Source organism: Falco naumanni, chromosome 8, assembly GCF_017639655.2.
Source record: "Falco naumanni isolate bFalNau1 chromosome 8, bFalNau1.pat, whole genome shotgun sequence".
Taxonomy (NCBI): Eukaryota; Metazoa; Chordata; class Aves; order Falconiformes; family Falconidae; genus Falco; species Falco naumanni.
This window is the reverse complement of record NC_054061.1, coordinates 11,775,239-11,794,767: the sequence shown is the minus strand read 5'-3', so window position 1 is coordinate 11,794,767 and position 19,529 is coordinate 11,775,239. Positions and strand designations below refer to the sequence as shown.

At 51.6% G+C, this 19,529-nt stretch overlaps 1 protein-coding gene across 2 annotated transcripts in view; it reads left to right on the top strand.

Moving 5' to 3' along the window:
* Positions 1-19,529, top strand: part of SH3PXD2B (SH3 and PX domains 2B) — a 78,228-nt gene that overhangs the window by 37,111 nt on the left and 21,588 nt on the right. For both annotated transcript variants that reach the window (XM_040603020.1, XM_040603021.1), the window contains exons 4-5: positions 8,297-8,373; positions 11,726-11,817. In XM_040603020.1, coding sequence (XP_040458954.1) covers positions 8,297-8,373; positions 11,726-11,817 — 169 coding nt within the window. The remainder of the gene's footprint in view (positions 1-8,296; positions 8,374-11,725; positions 11,818-19,529) is intronic.

Genomic DNA, 19,529 nt, shown 5'->3' with positions numbered 1-19,529 from the left:
CAGCTCCGGTGGCACCCAGCGCACGCGTGGCATCGGCTGTGGTCCCCGGAGCAGAGTCGGGAGCAGCTGGTGGGAGAGGAGAGCTGTCACTGCCCGGCGCAGGGGACGTGCTGGGCGGCTCTGTCCTCGCCTGCAAGAGTCCGCACTGAGGGTTACGTGGTGCTTGGCTGGGAGATGATGGTATGGAGACCCCAGGAAAGAATGAACTAAGAAAACAAATGAGCTCAGCTGGGCCTGCTGCGTTAAGGGCTGTGCCAGATCTTTCAGGAAACAGCTTTTATAAGGAGAGTGGAGCCTTCCAAACTTCGTACAGCCCGAGTGGCCTGGAGCAGATCCTGGCCAGTCTGCTTCGCTGGAAACGTGAGCCTCGGCAAGGAGGGGTTGCCTGAGGCTGAGCTAACTTTGGCTGTAAAATTGCTTTTTAGGAAGCTTTAGCTACAGACAATAGCGAACTCCCAAGAAGGGAGGAGGAGAAAGGGGGTTCGGTGAGATCTTTTTACAAAGGAGAATTATGCCTCCTTTCTGCTCCCTTCCCAGCCTGCTAACCTGCTTGGCATGGGCATCAGTGTGACCCGCAAACTTCAGGGCTTTTCTCCCAGAACAGCTGTGAGGATGCTAATAGCTCTCCACAAAGGCCTCATGAAAGAGGTGGAGCACAACTCATCCATTTTCCAGCTACAGTACCTGACTTTCCCCAGTCCCATTGCATCGTCATCAGAGCTGGAGACGGGGCAAGGGTCCAAATTACTATTTTTTTGCTCTAGAAAGATGGGGATCTTTGCTGTAGCACTGTTGGGTGGATGGTCCCAGGCTAGCTTGCAGCCCGTAATTAGTACAATTGCCTTTTCTGTAGGGTTTCAGCTCACTGCTGATGTGCAGACAGTATTATCCCAGGAAGAGTGCCGTGCTGGAGCAGTTGCTCTGCTTCTGTCCTTTGAGCTGTCTTTAAACAAACTACCCTACATTTTTCTCCATTGCATGGCACTGTAGGTCATAGAAGCAACGGCCTTGGGAACATTTTGCTCCTATCCAGCAGGATCGCAAACCATGAGAGTGTGTAAGGGGCTGTCGTGATAGGGGCACTGTTTAATTCAGCTTCATTTCACAGACGTGGGACTCTGTGCTTATGCTAGACCCAGGACAGCCCCGGAGGCACTTTTCTAGTTCCCCTTCTTTTAACCGGGATGTGTGCACAGCGCGGGACTTTGCTAAACAGATGCTAAGTGCAGGGCTCCTGGAAGCGCCGTCTCCCGTGCCTGCTTCCCCATCCTAGGAATAGCCCACGTAGCTGGCTGCTCCGTGGGCTGGGATTAATTATGTGTACGTTTGGGGCTGCCTTTTTTTTGAAGTGAGTTTGGAACCCGCGCCAGGGAAAATCTGGATGTGATTTGAAAGGTGCAGAGAAGTGAATTCTTTCCGAGGCGGTGGGGCGGAGGGAGGGTGGGGGGAGTCCTTCAGGGTAAAGCAGGAGGCACAGCTGGTTTTCCACTTCTGAAATATCTGGCTTGGTTCGCGGCTGTGATCGGCAGGGTGATGTGTTTCAGGTTCTCTGCCCCTCCAGTTTGCTGGAGATCCAGTAACAGCCTTTGGCTCAAGAGGAGCCTCAACCATTTTGCTGGTTGAAATCCCTCTGCCTTGTTTGGTTGTTGGTTTTTTTCAGCTCCTTGCTCCACAGTACAATTCTAGCTCTGCCTGGAGAATTCCCACAGGAGGGAATAATTTGCAGAGCCCTGTTTCTCTACCTGTTTGTTTGGAGAGATTAACCCCTCTTGTAGCCCGCCTGCTCTATCTCACGCTGGTGGAGACCCAAATTCCTTATCAGCCCTTTCCCCAAGCTCCCCTCTGACATTTTTCAGTCCTTGATGAATGGCTGAGGCAGCGGGGGCCGCGCTGGGTGGCTTGCAGCCCCCCCTCCAGAGCTGCCACAGCACCCTTTGCTCTCTCGATGGACCAGATAAAGCAAAGCAGCCCTGATTAGCTGCAAAGGGGTTTCCCAGTCCTGGGAGAGCAGAACCTTTCCAGCACTGGAGGATTTTTTGGGGCAGACACAGTATCTTTAGTGGAGCTCCTCTGGCTGGCGCCAGCTCCACTGCACGGGGGACAGAGCTCATGCCCCCCTTTCCCCGGGGCATCCTGCAGCGGGTCGTGGGCACCAGCCGCCTCCTCCTGCCCAGCTGGGTATGAGGCAGCCCACCAGTGTTATTGCTGCTGCTGAAGCCCTGAGCCCAGTGATGTGCAGCTTAAATGCAGAAGAGCAGCCTGTGCTCCAGCTGTTGGACAGAAGGTAAAAGCCACCGTTGTCCCCCGTGTCCTGGCCAGACTGTATCAATGAAAGGACTGACACGGTGGGGATTTGTGGGGGAAAGGAGTGCAGGAATTGTGGCAAAAGAAGGTTTTAAGGAGGGATTTAAAAGAAACCATGCTATGGCATGAAGCATTTACAGGAAAACTCTCCCTGGGGTGAGGCATGGCATGGCACGGTTAGGACAACAGCTGCTGTGGGACAGTGCCGGCCTGAGGTTCACAGGGACACGCTCGATGGATTCGCTGCCTGTTCATCATGTTGGATGAACTGCTGCTGATGTGTGGTGGGCCTCTGGCCATGGTGGATGGAAACAAGTAGCAGTGGTGGAGGGAGAGGGACGTGCCCGTGGGAGAAGGGAAGAAAGGAGCAGCGCAGCTGTGTTGGTGGGACATAGAGCTTTGTAACTGGGGAGCTTCACATCCCACAAGGTTGTGAAGGTTGACAGCATCAAGCATATCTCAAAGCAGCATCAAGGTGCTCTGCTGTGGTTTTCCAGGTTTCCATCCCAGCAGGGTGAAGAACACAGCTGGCCCCCTGCTGTCAGCCCAGAGCTTGGGGCAATGAAGGAAACAGAAGCACTGAGACAATTTGAGCGCCAGAGCTAAGCAGATGGTGCCAGGCAGGTCAAAAGGAGAAGAGAGGGAAGGGGTTAGGCAGGGAAAAGGAAAAGCAGGCTGGAGTGCCCATAGCTGTCTTTCCAGGCTGCTTGCAAGGTCTCCCCCTCCCCTCTGCCCTGCTACTGCCCAGGCGGGGAGACGACGGGACGCTGGATGCTGACTCAGAAGTTCTTCAGATGTGGACAGACAATGGGTTTGTGGTAGGCTGAGATCTTTTTGCTAGGTTGCCCCAGCCCCAGTCCCCCTCTGAGAACCAGCTGGTGCCTCCAGTGCTGAAGTGCCTGTATGGGCGTTTGCTTGGCTGTAAAAACTAACCAGGTTCAACAAGAAAATCAAATGAGTAAACAAATGCTTGAGTCGGCAAGGGGAACCGGAGACAGCTTCTGCTGCTTTGGTACTCTTGAATTTGTCTTTTCTTTGGGTAGGTAAAAGCCTCAGCGCAGCTGGCTTTGGCTGCAGCCCAGGCTCCAGCCCAGTGCCCTGTACGGTACGGTACGCCTTCACCAGGCTGGGGGGCCAGGGGAAGAGCAGCAGGGTGAGAATTGGCATCATTTGAGCATCATTTGGCCTTGGGATTTCCTCCCCATGGTGAATCCTCTGCCAAGGGCTGCTGCTCATGCCCTGTCCCTTTCCTGGGCTGTTTGTGGGGACAGGGGGTGGCTGGGGTCTTCTGGACCCTGCGATAAAGGTCCTCCACCTGCCCCAGCTGCTTTTGTGTTGTGTTTAAAGCACCAGTGATTTCTGGAAAGCACTGCATGAAAAGCTGGATGGAGACTTTTATTATTTTTGGGTGGTGAAATTCAAGTTTGACTCCGAGGTCCTGTTGATCTAAATATTTATGGCAGCTTACTGATTTTTTTAAATTAAAGTAATCCTTGTTACTCTAAGGCCACCCTACAATAATAATCTGTTCTGCATTGCTTAATTCCCCCCAGCACTGTAACCAGGCAGTGAAATGTGGTATAGCTGGAGAGATGTAGACGGGGAACGTCCATCCACTTTTGCACTGAAGATCAGTGCAGAGACTTTGTTTGATTTGATTTCTAAGGAGTTGCATATATTTCAGTGCTTTCCCTTTTGGTTTTATTCCCTCTGTCTTTAAAGGATGGGTTGTGTTGGTTAGATTTCTCCAGTCAAAATGCTGATGGAGAATAATACTGCCAGGTTACCCTTAAAGAGCAGATGCATGCAATAATGCCTAACCTGCTGAGAAATGGAAAATGTATAGCAAGCAAAGCACGTGTCATGCTTTGGTGCATCTACAGTTATATTAACATAATGTGTAATAAATATATTCCCTGGAATAAGGTGTTTTATATTCTACCAAAGAAAGACCAATTTCTAAATTGTAACTTGTACACGGAGCATCTTCAGGACCATTGTCCTCTTCAGAGGCACCACTTTTTCCCTCTAGGTATTAACAGGTTTTCAAGATCCAGAGAAATCAGGCAGCATGTCCTGAAGTCTGGGTACTTCTTGTACAGGGAGACGTGCCAAGGCAGCCATTCTGTAGTAGTGCCTTATCTCTGTCTTCTTTTTCCAAAATCAACTTACTCGACACATTCCCAGGTGATAAACGTTCAGTCTACTCATAGCTTTGTGTGTATAAAGGACAGTGTATTTTATGGCGCTTCCTCGTGCAGTGGCTTTCTTGTGCTAGCAGGGAGGGAGACTCATTGCTCTCATTGCTCATGCGTAATGTTCTGTATGTAAATAAGAAATTCTAATAATTTCGGAGTGCTTGAGTTGTGGTGTGAGTGAGAAGCTGGTGAAGCTGGAGCCTGTAAGCAGCACTGACCTTCCCAGCTGATGGAAAACCCCACTAATCAGCACGTTGTGCAGAATTGCCTTCCTTCACATGTCTTCCCCTCGATACTCCTCGTGCTGGTGTTGAGACTGAGGGCAGGAGCACTGCTATGTCTATGAGGCTGTTAAGAGTAAAGTGAATCTCATCTGAGGATGTTCTTAAAACTAGAGCTGGTAGTAATTTTTGTCATATTGGAGCAAATTTTTCTGAGCTTGCTGGCATCCAGGAGTCAAGGATCCATTTTTGTCATATTGGAACAAATTTTTCTGAGTTTGCAGGCATCCAGGAGTCAAGGATCCAAACTGCACCAAGGCTATCCTTACTCTTGCTAGATACCACGAGGGCAGCTGAGATTGCTCCCTCTTTGCTGTCGGTCTGCATCTCTCATGCTGCAGATTTACCAAGTGAACAGTTCATCCAGCTGGGAGAGTTCACCATGGAAAACCAAACCCCTGAGACCTTCCCCTTTTTTCGGCTGGCATCCTGCCGTGCAGATGTTTCTCAGCGTTCTGCCTGGCTTGCCTTTGCCTGGAGCTAGGTTACACTGTGCCAAAGCTGAGCCAGCAACCACGTCCTCTGCCCAGTACCTGTGTGTCAGGCTGCTCGCTGGAAGGTGCCAGGGCAGCAGTTATCCAGCGCAGTCACCAGACTTACCTTTCCTCTTGCCTTGGCCATCTGCCCATTTCTTTGCCACGTGTTTCCTTTAGGACCTAGAGGAGCTAATCCCAAACCTTCTCCTCCCCTTCAGCGTGAAGGACTATCTGCTGTGGGCAGGAGGAAGAGAGTCCACCTGGACAATTAGCAGGGCAGCAACCTGGTACCAGGCTGAGAGTTGTTGCAAGCTCCTGGAGGCAGCCAAAAAAGTGTAAAGCAGCGAGCGCTTAGAATGAGGTGTGGGTGATGGGCACCGTTGCCTTCGCTGTGTCCCCTGGAGCTACAGCAGTGAGGGGTGCAGGTAGGAGATGGGTCATATCATGTGTTTCTGTTGCATTGTGTGGGCTTTGGCCATGTGGAAAGCCCTAGAGGACAGCACTGTTGTTCCCATTTTGCAGATACGGTCTCAGGAAGGCGTGCCCAGGAAAATGTTGCATCGCACCGACCCAGCGAGTTGCCCATTTTTCCCTTCCAGGGGGGAAGTGGCTTCCTGTGCTCTCTCGCCTTTCAAGGCAAGGATTTATATAGCAGTATTTGGCAGCACTGAAGGGTCTGCAATTATGTTAATTAGGCATTTTGATTAAAAACCAGCTTCTTGTTAGAAAATAAACTTCCTTGTTGAAAAGTACTAGATCTAGAGCAAATCAAGAGAGGAGCTGGATTTCCTACTGGTTCGTATGCTCTGTGCCTGGACTAATTTAAGATCACTTCAGTTGTTGTGATATATTTATTCCCCAAAACTATATTCTTTTTATTATTATGCACTAGCATCTATTGGTTAAACATTTAAATATTCCCACATCCAGGACTTCTTATTTCATCTATTTATAATGTACCCACCCATCAGTGATTTCATTTTGGCAGACAAACCCCAAACAGCTATTCCTTATAATTGTCAACAAAACTATTGTGATCCATTCATCTTTTTAAAAATCATCATTCAGATAGAAACCTATGCAGCAAATACGCCACGACTGCTGATGAGAAGGGAAAACTGTTGATCGTTTTCCTGTCTGATGGAAAATAATTACTACAGGCAGGGAAGGGAATGCTGACCTGGTTGTTGCTCCCAGTCTTTCCAGACAAATTCTGTGTTCCCAGGCTATTCACCCTCAAATTCTAAAAGACAGATTGAATAGAGGGATATTTTTTTTTTCCTCTGTATCATAAAGACTGCCAGACTTGGGTCTGGCAGGCTGTGGGAAGGAATGCGTTTCAGAGCAGAGCATTTCCCACCATGAATGTCTCAGCCCCTCACTGTCAACAGGACATAAATGAGAGTCAGTCCTGGTATGAGCTGGTCTGACCCTGTGCATTTCACTGAAGGGCAAGGACAGAGCTAATACTGTGTGTGATTGCTCCCTTGGACGGTCCAGGTTGGAAGGCGCTCTGCTTTAACTGAGCCTAGCCGGAGATTTGGCTCTTCCATAAAGTTCTGATTCATGCTCCTTGCAAGCTGAAGTTGGGTTGGCTTAGTTCATCTCTGCTTATAAAAATGCACTGGCAGGCTGCACAAGTCACGCGTGTTCCCAATCCTGGACAAGTCGGGGAGAAGTGGGGAGGCAGGGGTGGTGGGGGTGTGACCCAGCCCTGGTTTTAAAACTGTGGTAAGCGTGTGGTCACTTTACCGTGTCCTGTTCTTGGGTAGCTCAGTAGCATCCAGCACCTGGTTCCAGCAATGCTGCGGCTCCTGCGAAGGCTTGCTGCAGGGGCTGATGCTAGCCATGGTGCAGCGCTGAAGGCTGGGTGATGCTCCAGAGTGCTTTTCTCTGTTCTCCTGTTGCTTGCAAAGAGGCTGTGTTGGTGTTTGGTTGTGAGGGGAGTTTGGCTTCTGGGTTGCCCCACGGTGACCTCTTTGATGAGTGAAGAGATGGCATGGACAGGCACATCAGTTGCTCTCCCTGGGTTTTGTGGTGGGATTGGAAACCCAAGTAGGGACAAAGAGATGAGACTTCCCTGTGGTGTGAGAGGTGTAAGGAGGATCTTGAGGGAACTTCACTACCACCCACACCACCACCCCAAACCACAATTTTCCAGGTGACTGTATAGCAAAGCAGTGCCAGTTCCTGGTGCTTTGGAAAGTGCAGATCTGAAACCCTACCCTATACCAGACCTTTTGATCACTGAGTCTTCATGTGTATCTGTTTCACTGTCTGCTAATGGCTTTTGTCTTGTTAAATGCCAGAGAAGCTGTTCTTTGTGAGAGCAGCTTGAAGCATTTAGGACTCATTAGACTTCAAAGGAAGGAGGCCTGTACCGCAAGCCAGAGGGGAGGAATTGGAGTGGCAAGAGGATCCCATTAATGGAGAACAAAAATAAACCCCAGACAGGAAGGAAAATCCTATAGGTCTGACTCGGAGCTGCAGTCCTGACACTGTGGCTTCCAGGACCAGTTGGACACAGGAGCTGCACAGGGAGAAACCCTCTGGCTTGGCTTCTGCCCACACTAGACCTGGATGCCCTGAACAAGCCTGGAGCCTGCAGCAAGGGTCCCGCCTGCGCCGGCATTCACAGGGATGCCCGCTTCTCTGGCGAGCACTGGCGTTTGCTGGTGGACTTGGACACCCAGGACCTGCATGCCAGCAGACCGTAAGGTATCAGGCACGTGCTTTGATAGGGGCTGCTGCTCTGTAATTGCCACATTGGTGAGGGAAGATGGGGCTGTATGTATGCTGTAGTATGCTGGTAATTGGTTCCTCTTCTCTCTCCTTGAACATGCTTGCCACTTTAAATGTGCTTTATTCTGGTGAGGTATTTAATCTGTGGGAGGGAATGGGCTTTTTGTTTTTTAGGTACAGTGCTTTTGGTAAGAAGAGGATGTGCAGGGAATAGGTCCTAACTGAGTGATTCACGGGAGAGTGTTCCTGGGTGTTGTGCTGACCTGCTCTTGTCTCTCCATCTCTCCTGTTTCAGGGAAGATCCTCTTCCGCCGGAGTCACATCCGTGATGTTGCAGTCAAGCGCCTGATACCTATTGATGAATACTGCAAGGTGAGGGGAGGTTTCTAGCATCAACCAAAGATGAAGCCACCTTGATGAGGCTTGATCCTGTTTGATAATATATAATGGTGTGCCAGTGCTGGGAGAACGGGGAGTGTGGGCTATTCCCCACTACCAAACCCTTTCTGTGATGAAAACCCATGCACTGATTTGCTTTTCAATCTATTAATGCTGAGGGCTTGGAGACCTGGGCTTGCTCCATGCCAGCTTGCACCCTGCTGCTGCTTTCCCTTTCTCTTCTCCTTTCTCAAGCTGCAAACCAGACCCAGCTTTCCAGATGGGCTGGAAAGGACTGGCCGCGTCCAGTCTGGTAGGTGGTTTGGAGTGAGATGGTTGCGCGTAGGACTAGGCTTGAAGGGCTTGGCTCCTTAGGGAGCCTTTCCTTTCCCATCTGCTGGGAACGAACCTGCTGTTTTATGTAGAAGACAGCTCTTTCTTGAACCGATGGTCCCAAACTGGGATGTAAACTCCTGTTACCGGTTATGTGAAACAGTTACTTGCAGAGAGGTAAGATGACTTGTACCTGCAGAAAATTCTTGGAAGCCAACAGAGATAAGGCTGGGACTATTTGCCCCATATGCTTGAATGTAAAACTGTACTTAAGTTTAAATCAAATTGTGATGTTAGGGTTTCTTTGGGCAGGGAGGGGAGCAAAATACTGAAGTCCACAAAAATTATTTTCACACAAATAGAGTATTCCACATGTCATCATGTTGAAGAAGTGCACTGGTACTTGCAGCAGCCATGGAATGGTTTGAAGGTACGACCAGTACCTCCAAAATCCAGTCTGAATGCTTTTAAAGTCATATACAAAGACCACAGAGCCCATGGGAGAAGATGGGGAATTGGTGAAATATCCATCACATTCTTTGAGCACGGGAGGTGTAGCAGTGACTGTGGACTAGGACTTTCCATGGTGGAAGAGACTGTGGGTTTTGGGACTCAGCCAGACCCATGGAAGGGATGTCGTGGCTGGAATAACAACTACAAGGATAAAGGTGAATTAGTAAATGCATCTTGACAGCTCTGCAGTGAGGCTGCGGGTGAAAACCACTGCAGGCCGGGATAGCTGATGGGAGCAGAGTGATGGAGATGTAGTGCAAGGTGTGCTTGGACCTGCATCCTCCATGCAGCATGGGGGAGGCTGCTGGTACAAGCGACCACTTGGCTCCAGCTGGGCATGATCAGTCCCTTGTCTTCTGAGTCACTAAAAAGTGTCAGCTACATACAGACGCACACAACTGTAAATTTAATTTTGGGGAAGAAAAGGTCCCTAAGTGATAAGATGCTGCAGCTGTCTCTTTCAGAATGATGCCATTAACGGCATAAAATACAATGAATCCTTTTGACTTAACAACTGGAAAATAATGGCTGATGTTATATGACCCACTTGGGGAGCCGCTTTCTCCTCCTCCCATTAATGCATTACCAAGTAGGAACAGGCGCACGGTGCCTGGCCTTGCAGTTGCTACTAGTTAACTGTAAAGCTGCTGAGCTGAAGGTGGGTGTGGGACCAAAGGCTGCAGAGATGTGGAATGAGCAAGGAGTCAGCAGGAGCAGAGGGATGTCCCTTCTGGGCACGTCGTGCAGCAGATCTCAGCCACAGGGTCCCAGCACGCTCTTGCTGCTATGTTTATTGATGGATGTGGATGTTGCATGTGCTTGGAGGGTGGTGGTGCGGAACAGAAATACGGAATATTTCCTTCAGCTTGGCCCTCCTGAGTGAGAACTGAGGGTTAGGTGAATACATTGTGAACAAGTTCCCACAGAAAAATGTGTAAGAAGGTTTTGCTTTCTTGCCATCTCCTGCAAGAGAAGTAGGGTATCTTCGTGCTCTGGGAGAGCCCTAGAAAGAAGGTGGGTAAGATCTGAGGTGGAACTAGGCAAAAGGATCAAGGGAAGGAACATGGAGCCTTCTCCAGGCCACAGAATCAGGGGGATTTTGGCATGGGGGAAATAGAGTAGATCATGGGATGCCTGGAACTGGGCAGTGGTACCTGTGGGTACCACCTGGGAATGGCATCCGTGCAAAACTTGGTCTTTGAATAGCCCTACCCTGGACCCAAAAGCCATGGAGTGAGAAGTTTTCTCTCTCCTCTTTCTCACATGATCTTGATCGTAGCTGGCCCAGGATTAGCGGTCTGACCGGCTGCTGTGCTGGCAGTGAATGACTGTGCTGAATGGCTGGAAGGGCTTTTGGGGGCCAGCAATTAGGTCAGTGTGGAGCCACATCTGATCTGTGTGGTAACCCCAGGGCTTTGCAGATGTGGCTTTGTCTCCAATGCAGAAATGAATGAAGGTTTGGTTCGCCCACACTGCTGTCACAAGACTGCTGTGACAGCAAATGGAGGGGAGGGGGAATTATATAGAAAAATGGTTAAACATCTGCTCCAGGTCAGGCTGCGGCACTGCTCTCTGATTTCAAATCGTCCCTTTTTCAATTGCAGGAGGGTTTTTTACTTTTTGCAGTTGCCAGCATCTGACTCTGTTCCCTCTGACGAGCAGAGAGCAAGCAGTTGCCCATCTTGCCTCCCCTGCCCAGCCCTCGCTGCAGCCCACATTGGAGAGGACCTAGAAGAGCTCTGGCCCGAGGCGAATATTGCTGTCCCAGACTCTGCCCCCACCTCCTAGAGACAGGCACATTCTCACCCTGCAAGCCCCACCATTGAAGCCTGTCTTTTTGCAACAGGTTTCCTTGAAGGGAAAGGAGAAAAGCAGAGGCAGCGTATAGCTCCTGCCACCCGACAGCACACGTAGCAGCCTTCAGCCCTTGCCCTGATGAGCTGGTGTCTGCGCTTTTGCCTCCTGTTGCTTCTCTCCCTGTCACTTCCCAAGCTGCTGTTGCCCAACGGAGCATTTTTGGGATGTGCTCATCAGGGCTGACAGCACTGAGAGTCTGCCACGTGTAAACTGCCCAGCCTTTCCCGAGGATGCCAGCTCCATGCCCACAGCACAGCTGGGAAACTGAGCCCTGCCGTGACTGGGAGGCTGGATGCTGGGGTGGACATCCCTGTAGCTCTTACCCTGCGAGGGCACATCTGTCCAGAAGGCTGGAGCTGGGCTAAGCAGGGCCTGGGCAGTCTCAGCTTATTCTCCTTTAGTCTCCAGCTGCAGCTGGGGTAGTGTGGTGTGTGTACCTGGGGGCTGTCTGCGCCTTGCTCCGCTGCAGTGTGTGTTTGCTGTAGCTCTCCCCAGCCTGGCTCTGTGCTCCTGCATGCCAGGAACCACACGGGTGCCGAGCCCCTTGCTGTGACCCCGTCCCCAGCACTGAGGGCCTGTCCTCACTCGGCTCCTTGCACAGGCTTGATGCTTCCAATCACCAGTGTCTCTGTTCCGTCCGCAGGCTCTGATCCAGCTGCCTCCCTACATCTCCCAGTGTGAGGAAGTTCTCCAGTTCTTTGAGACACGACCTGACGACTTGACGCCCCCCAAAGAGTAAGTTGGTTGAGTGGCTGCTACCACCCATGCGGTGATGAAACACAAACTGCCTTGAACTTTCAGGTGCCCATAAGTCTGATGTTCACCAGTTCCCCCCAGGAGTCACAGGTCTGGGACTTGAAGGCTTTCTTGCAGAGGGAACAGGGGCTGTGGAGCTCAAGATGGACACCCCTGCCTTATCAGCCATCTCCTGGCATAGCCTTCTTCAGCAGGGAGGTGGAAACACTTCTCTGGGACCCTGTGAAGTGTCGGTCTCCTTCCAGACCACTTTCTACTTGCAAATTCTGGTTTCAGAAACATGGTTAGTCTGAAAAGCCTCATTTCACATGGTTACCAACAACCTCTGCCTCATTCAAAAGGCTCTTCCCCTTAGCCATGTCCACGAGCCCTATCCATAACAACGCTCCAGAGTCTTTCCATGCAAAACAAGGAACATTTGCAAGGAATCTCGCGTGCCTTACGCAACTCTGTGTGGTTATAAGTCTTGTGACTATGAGCTACTTTGGCCAGGAGCCACCCATCTCTTACTAATCACAAGCAGCATAAATCTGAGCAGCCGCCTCCATCTCCTGCTATGCTGCTCTCTCTTTTTATGCTCCATGTGACACGATGCACGGCTCTACAAAGGCTGAGCAATGGAGGAGACTTGATTAATTGTGAGAGGAAAGGCAGTAAATTGATTTGACATCATTCTGTATTGGAAGAGTGTGGAGGTAGATAAAGGGATTTTGTTTTTCTCCTCCGAGCTGCAACACTGAGCCTTTCAGGTCTCCAGCTAAGTATTATGCTTGTGTGGAATACGTCTTCTCCCTGGGTTTTTGATTTTTTTTTCATTCCCTCTCTTAATTCCCCCTTCCCCCCATCCCTGCTTTCCTCCTTTGGCTCCTGTTTCTATTTGCTTGGCCTGTCATCATTCCTCCTGCAGCTCATGGTCACTTGATGAGATTGGTCTGAGGGCCCCGGAGCCCATTAACTAATTGCTTGCTGTCGGCTGGCGCTCTCATCCATCCTGCCCTGCTCTTGCTCACCACTTAACCTGCCGCCCCGTCGGTCATCCCTCAGCAAAGGGGCAACCAAGGGACACAAGGAAAAGAGGAGCTTGCAAGGACATTGGGTGGGGGTTTATCGTGGGGGTTAACAGCTTCTGGGGCTGTTGTGGGGTGTGGGGGTTGCCTGTGCATGTGTCTGAGCCCTGCATGAAAGGGTGCTGAGCTGCTCTGGAAAAGGAGTCAGCTATTGAACTGGCCTGTAGTTGAGGCACCTTCATACACAGTGGGTTAAAGGGCAGCTTCAGCCTTGCGCCCACCTTCCTCATCTTTATTTTGTCTTGTAGACTGAGCCAGAAATCAGAGGGGGTGGGGGCTGTGGCCAGAACAAGGAGCACATTCAGATGGGGAGACCTTTGGGTGCTGAGCATCAGCCCCAGAGCGGTGCAGCTCAGCACTCTGCTGCGTCTGAAGCGCTTCTGGCCACCGAGCCAGGCAGCGATCAGTGCCAAGTCCCTCGTTGTCTCCCTGGGTTGGGTTACAGAGCGAGGTGCCATCCCAAAGGCTGGCCCCAAGTATGTGCTTGTGTTGTGGGGTCCATCCTCGGGTATATCCCACCGTGTCCTGTGGGACTGCGGAGCAGCTCTCGCTGCAAAACTGCCAGGTGTTTGCGAGTGTGTGTGGCCGTCACAGTACTGGATGGGCAAGTGGGTGATGCACCACTGAATCCGGTGGTGGCCATGCTCCCTCCCGCTGCCTGCTCCTCTCCAGGGAGGAGAGGCAAGCTTGCAGCACGCAGAAGGACTTAGCGGGTGACTCTTGTCCATTTTGCCTCCAGCAGCAAAATGCTGCAGCATCTCAAGGACATCGCTGTTGTGTTTCCTATCCCAGCCTGAATGCCAGAGGGGTATTTATTAGCTACAATTCAAAATGCTAATTAATAAAAAGTCCTTGACTCTCTCCTCTGGAGAGATTGGTGGGAGCCCTTTCCCGAGCCCCAAGTGCTGGCACGCCGCCAGCTTACCAATAACGAGATGAGGGCTGTGATAGACGGCTGGGCTGGATCAGACGTGATAGCGTGTCTGGGGTTTGGCCGGATGTCATCATTCATCCAGCAGATAAATACTTTTCTCCGGGAATTTGAAAGGGAGCCAGGCCACGAACAGAATGATGGAAAAAAAAAAAAAAAAAAAAAAGCAGCTTTTTATGCTGGGTGGCTGAGAAGAGGGGATGAGGGAGGGAAAAAGGACTGGTCAGCATGCTCGGTGCCAAACCAAGAAGCCAGTCTTGTGGCATGGTGGCTGGGAGCCTTCCTGCTCCCTGTCCCTTCCCTCGGCTTCCCTGGCTGACACTTCGGGTTGCAGCACACCCATAGCAGTGGCAGCTGGTGGCACTGAAGGGGACGTGCCTGTGAGTGCTGTTGGGTGCATCCTCTGCTTGCTTTTCTCTGGGGTGCAGGTAGGATCCACCGAACCCACGTCACCCCAAGATGTCAAACCACTGCCAGGGGCTGCAGCTGACCACAGTTCCTGCAGCTCTGATTTAACTGCAAAGGGTGAATTTAGTCCTCCAGTCTGGCAGTGTCTGGGAATGGAAAGAAGAGGTTAGACAGCCCATGCGTCTATCTCTGGGCCCCTGTGGTGTCTGCTTTCCCCAGTGCTGGAGCTCTTCCTGGGCTGAGCCAGGGATCTCCTGCTTTCCTGCAGTGCAGCTCCCTTCAGCATCCCTTGGCTGGTGTTGGAAGCACCAGCAAAGCCAGGTTGATGCTGACACCAGCCCTGCAAGCCGAGTTCTTCAGCCCTCTCACTCCCTCTCCTGCTCTGCGAGCCCCAGCCCTGCCGCTGGTGTACGCAGAGGGAGGTCGAGTGGGCAGGGACTGAGTGGAGAGGGAAAGAGTCAAATGCTGACTTTGTGTGCCTTTGCCATCGCTGCCAGCTGGGCGGTAGGTCACAGCCGACAGCGGGGCTGGGGCAGAAGTCTCCAGCAGTCGGCGGGTGGAAGAGGGAGGTGAAGCCCTCCTCCGTCCCCTCAGCACACACCTGCCAACTTTCCAGCATCCTCCTGCCCAAAGCGACCACTTCAAACAGGACAGCAGATTGAGCTTGTGGTGTTTACACTGGCGGTGATGATCAGTGGCTTTTTGTGACGTGGATCCCTGTCCAGCAAGCTCTGGACTGGGATAACTAATTCCACTGTGGAGGGCTACCCGGTGGTGGGTCAGAGTGGGGCTGTAATCCAGAGCGGCTGGTTAAAATTGGGAAGAGGTGACTCCACAGAACTGGGGGGCAAGGGGCGGAAGGAGAAGAGAAACGGTTATGGAAAGAGAAATCCTCTGGGAAGTTCGCAGTCTGTGGAGATGCGGAATTTTTTTCGCTGGTGTTGGATGGAAGCCCGATGAAAACTAGTTTCAAAGAAGAGAAATCATCAAATTCCTGCTCCCTGCATATCTCAGCAGGTCTGACCAGCAGCAGGATGCTCGGCTGCTGGGGTGGGAAGTTGCTGTGTACAACCCCCTTCCATGCTTTTTGAGTTTAAAGCCGTTTTCAGCCGCGGCAGAGTTTCTGGAATAAGGCTGGGGAAATCTGAACGGCTGGGCACAAAGCCACTGCTGAGTCAAGGCATTCAGCTGCTAACTCTCCTTGCCAGCTGAATTTCAGCTCCGCAACATGCAGGAGCCCAGGTTAACTCTGCAGTGAAGCAAGATCTGAAGTGGTTATTTAATAATTGTCCACAGTGTCCAAGCGGGGCGTGCTGGGGAGGGAGCCATCCTCGTGCTGCTTCCCAGAGGCTGCAGAGCTGCTGTCCTCGGTAGGAGGTGTCCCTGGCCGTGAGAAGCCTCTTTCTTTAAAAGCATCTTTCATTGGTTTTGGTAGGTGAGCATTCCGTCATGTATAAGACACTTAAAATTGTTGTTTCGAACCTTTTAGCTTATGAACCTCGGGTTTCCCACCCTCCCCCCCCACTCAGTGGGATCACAGGCACCTGGAAAGCAAACTTATTCTACCTCAGTGTGCTTAAAAGATGTCCTTGAGCACCGTGCCTCGCTCCCTCTGGGGGCTGTGGATTAACAATTTGAAAGCTACCGGCTTCAGGAGTTCCTGATGTCTTTAAAAGGTGTAAATTCCTCTTCTCTCAAATATCTTCATCATTATACGCTGGGTCTGTCTGAGTCCAGCAGGTCTACCGCAGTAAGAGGGCAGGGCTGAAAGGCTGGCGTGGGCTCCCTGGCTGCCCACACAGCGTGCGGGGCTGGGGCGGGCAGCAGTCCCAGCACTGGGATTCTCTGAAGGCTTGTTAAGGGCTCACGACCTCTACAAGAGCAGATGATAGCAGAGATGGAGCCCACATCTCAGCAGAGGCTGTGGTGAGTGGGATTCCATCTGCGCCTGTCCTGTCGTTGGAGATCCCAGCTGGGGGCTTGGCCGGTGAGCTTCAGCCGCTGCTCCTCCCTGCTTGCTGAGGTTGCTTGGCTTTCCCAGCTGCTACCACCCAAATAGGTGTACTGGGAGCAGTGCTTTCTGCCTGCTGGGTGGGCTGTGGGGTGGTGGGAACCAGAGAAACCCCACATCTGACTTACCTAGTCTGCAGCCAGATGAGAAACCTCCTCCTGCTACCGCTAAGCAAACATCCTCCAGGAAAGGCATTGTGCACATCACTTGGACTGCTGCTTCCCAGTTTAGCTGATCTTCGAAGCCCTTTGCGTGAAGCGAGAGTGAGTGGCTTTCCCTGACGCCGTCTCAGCCAGCGGCATTGCTGTGGGGCTGTGCTCCCCTTTAGAAGGTGGCCTCTGGGACTTGCTCCTCTCCTGGCAGGAAGGCAGGCCAGGCAGGCGGGTGACCCTCTGGCTGTGATCTCTAAAGCAGATCCTGCTCACAGCGCTGGCTCCCTGCCCCAGTTTCCCAGCACTCCTGGGTCTTGGTGGCTGCAGCTTCTGCTGCCACGGTTTATGGTTGTAGACCCCAAATGTTGAAAGCAGAGGGAGGAAGCACTGAGGAGCTATGTTTTCTTTCCACTGATGTCTTGCAGCTCCAGCACTGAGCTGTAGGCAGGCACGGAGCCTCCCTGAGGATTTTGATCCAAGGTGCTGACCTGTGTACCTGTGCTTTGCTTCTGCCTGCCAGGGAGCATGAGCATGCTCAGGGCCAGGGTCCCTCTGTGGTGGCCTGGAGCTCACCTGGCATTTGCCACCAAACAGCAGAAGTTGGAGAGGTTTGTTTGCAGCTTACTGGAGGATGGCTCCTTTTCTCCTTGCTCCACAAACCTTGTCTGTCAGAGCTCTCTGTTCCCCTGGGACACCAGCAAAACGTCCCTGTCGCTTTGGTTGCTCCGTGGGGCTGCAGCATTGCAGCTCCTCTGTGCAAACACACCCAGGACAAACCCCACTTGAAGCAGGGCTGCTGATGGCTGCCAAAGCCTGGGAAAACTTGTAAAAATTATTTTCTTCTTTCCTTTGTATATGTGTGGGTACCCTCTAAGCTCACATCCCCAGCTTGCCTTCCTGCTGTTTCTCCCAAAGAGCCCTTGGCTAAAGGCAGGGGATTGCGTAGTGGTTCAGGGCTGGTTCAGCTCTGCTGCTATGGATGTTCCCTTTGCTGGGGTGGAGGACCAAGTGTAGAGGGAGTAACCCCGCTCCTCCCTGCCACGTGCCAGGGGAAGCATCACCAGAAGGAGAAGGTGGAGGGGCAGGACCTGGGTCCAGCGCTGCATCCCAGCTGCTGCTGAATCTAAGGGCTGTTCATCCTGGGGGCTGCCTGCGCCATCCAGATTGGAAGGTGTGTGATTATAAGCCAGGACCTGACCAGGTGAGGAAAGTGTATGCTGCTAACGAGGCTATGCCTGCAGCAACTTCAGCAGCTTGTCGTTACTCCGTTAGTCCCAAAGCCCCGCGGATGTGCAGTGAGGTGGGGGTGGCACTGGCAGTCGCAGTAATTGATTGCTTCCCGCATGCAGACTGACAGGGACGCCAGGCAGGCACCAGCCCCAATAAATCAGAGAAGGGAGAACTGGGCTGAAATGAGACTCGGGGCTGATGTGATCTGATGCGCCAGCTTGCCTCCCGTAGGGGCTGGCTGAAAGGTCCTGCTTAGGGCCGTGGTGCTGGCAGCCATTGGCAGCTAAAAGATTTGTGTTCGGTCCAGAGAAGAGGATGCTGGACAGAAGCATGTTTCCATCATTAAAACAGGGAGTAAATCTGCTCCTTTCCCTTGTTTCCATAAACTGGAAGTGCAGACTGGTAGCCAGCATCTTCCAGAAGCAAGTCTTGTCTCTTCACGCTTTCCTGTAGCTTTTTGTGTGCTTACCTTTCCTCGTATCTGCGCTCTGCTAGGGGCAAAAGTTTTCATTGTCACCCTGGTGTGGTGTTTGGGGGATAATAGGGACATAAATTCCTGGGCCAGGTGACAGGGAATTTAATAGAAAAAGAGGAGGCTCAGGTCCCTGCTCCAAGATGAAGTGGCTGCCCCACCTAGGAAGCCATTCCAGGAGCTTTTGCTGGTAAACTAGAGATCCCTGAGTTGATGGATGTCGGTTTGGTTAAGAATGCTTGCTGGCTTGTGGCTTTTTTGCTGTGTCCCACTACCCAGACAAATTATAGCTTGTATAATGAATTGTTTTGCCGTTCTCCTGATGCCTACGTGCAGCTTCACCGTGAGCTTAGGCTAGATCTCAACTCCAAAATAGTGGTCTCCTCCTGAGACTGCTCTCTGCTGAGAACTGCCTTTCCTAGACAACAGCAGACAGAAATATCGGAGGGGTTGAATCCACTCTGCAAAACGCTTTGTGCCCATGCAAACCCCTTGCATGGACAGACTACTTGATTTTCTGTGCTAACGGGGTGGCTTTTCCCAGAGGTTCAGCTTGGCTGACTCTCCAGTGGTTAAGCACGGGGATAGCACTGGCAGTGCCGCGGGGGGGACAGGGGCTCCATTCAGTGCTCAGTGGAGCATTTGCTAAACATCAGTTCTCCCAAACAAGAGCTCTGTTGTACCCCATTTCTCAGTCTCTCTCACCTGCATAAACTTTGCTAATATCTCCAAGCTTACAAGATAAACTACCTCCTGATAGCTATTTTGATGGCATTACTGTATTACAGAAGGATTTTTTTTACAGGAGCTAGATGTTTTCCTGCAGGAGATGTTTTCTGGGAGTGCTGACCTCAGATCTGTCTCGTCTTGCACGCTGATTGTGGCTCCTGTGTGGATGGCTTTGCAGAAGCTGGAGTTGTCTTCCTTGTGCTGGTGCTGCACTGTCCCCCTCCTGCTCTGTGAGCTGGCTGGGGCAGTGGGGCAGCAGGGCTGGTGCTGAGGTTCCCAAGCCACATGTCGGGGCACCTGTGTCCCCTGTGAGTCCCACTGCAGGGTGGGCTCTTCTGTGTGGCAACCTCAGAGCCACCTCCCTGGGGCACACAGCAGCCTGCCTAGCCTAGCAGCCACCAAACATGACAGTTTTTAACTCTTAGAAAAGAGTTTAAAATTAAGCAAGCTTGTAACACCTCTTCTTTAAACACTGTTCTGGCCTTCAGGGTTTTCCAGGTTTTATAATTACTGGCTTTTGGTCAACATTTCTTGCCTGAGTTATGCCCCTGTAAGTCCATGAAGGCTTTCAGTGTCCACAGCATCCTGCTTTAAGGAGTTTAACAGCTCACCTACATATTGTTGAAGAACAGCCTGCTTGTGTTTGTTCTTAACCTACCTCCCAAGCGGTTAGCTTTGCCTCTTGCCCTCA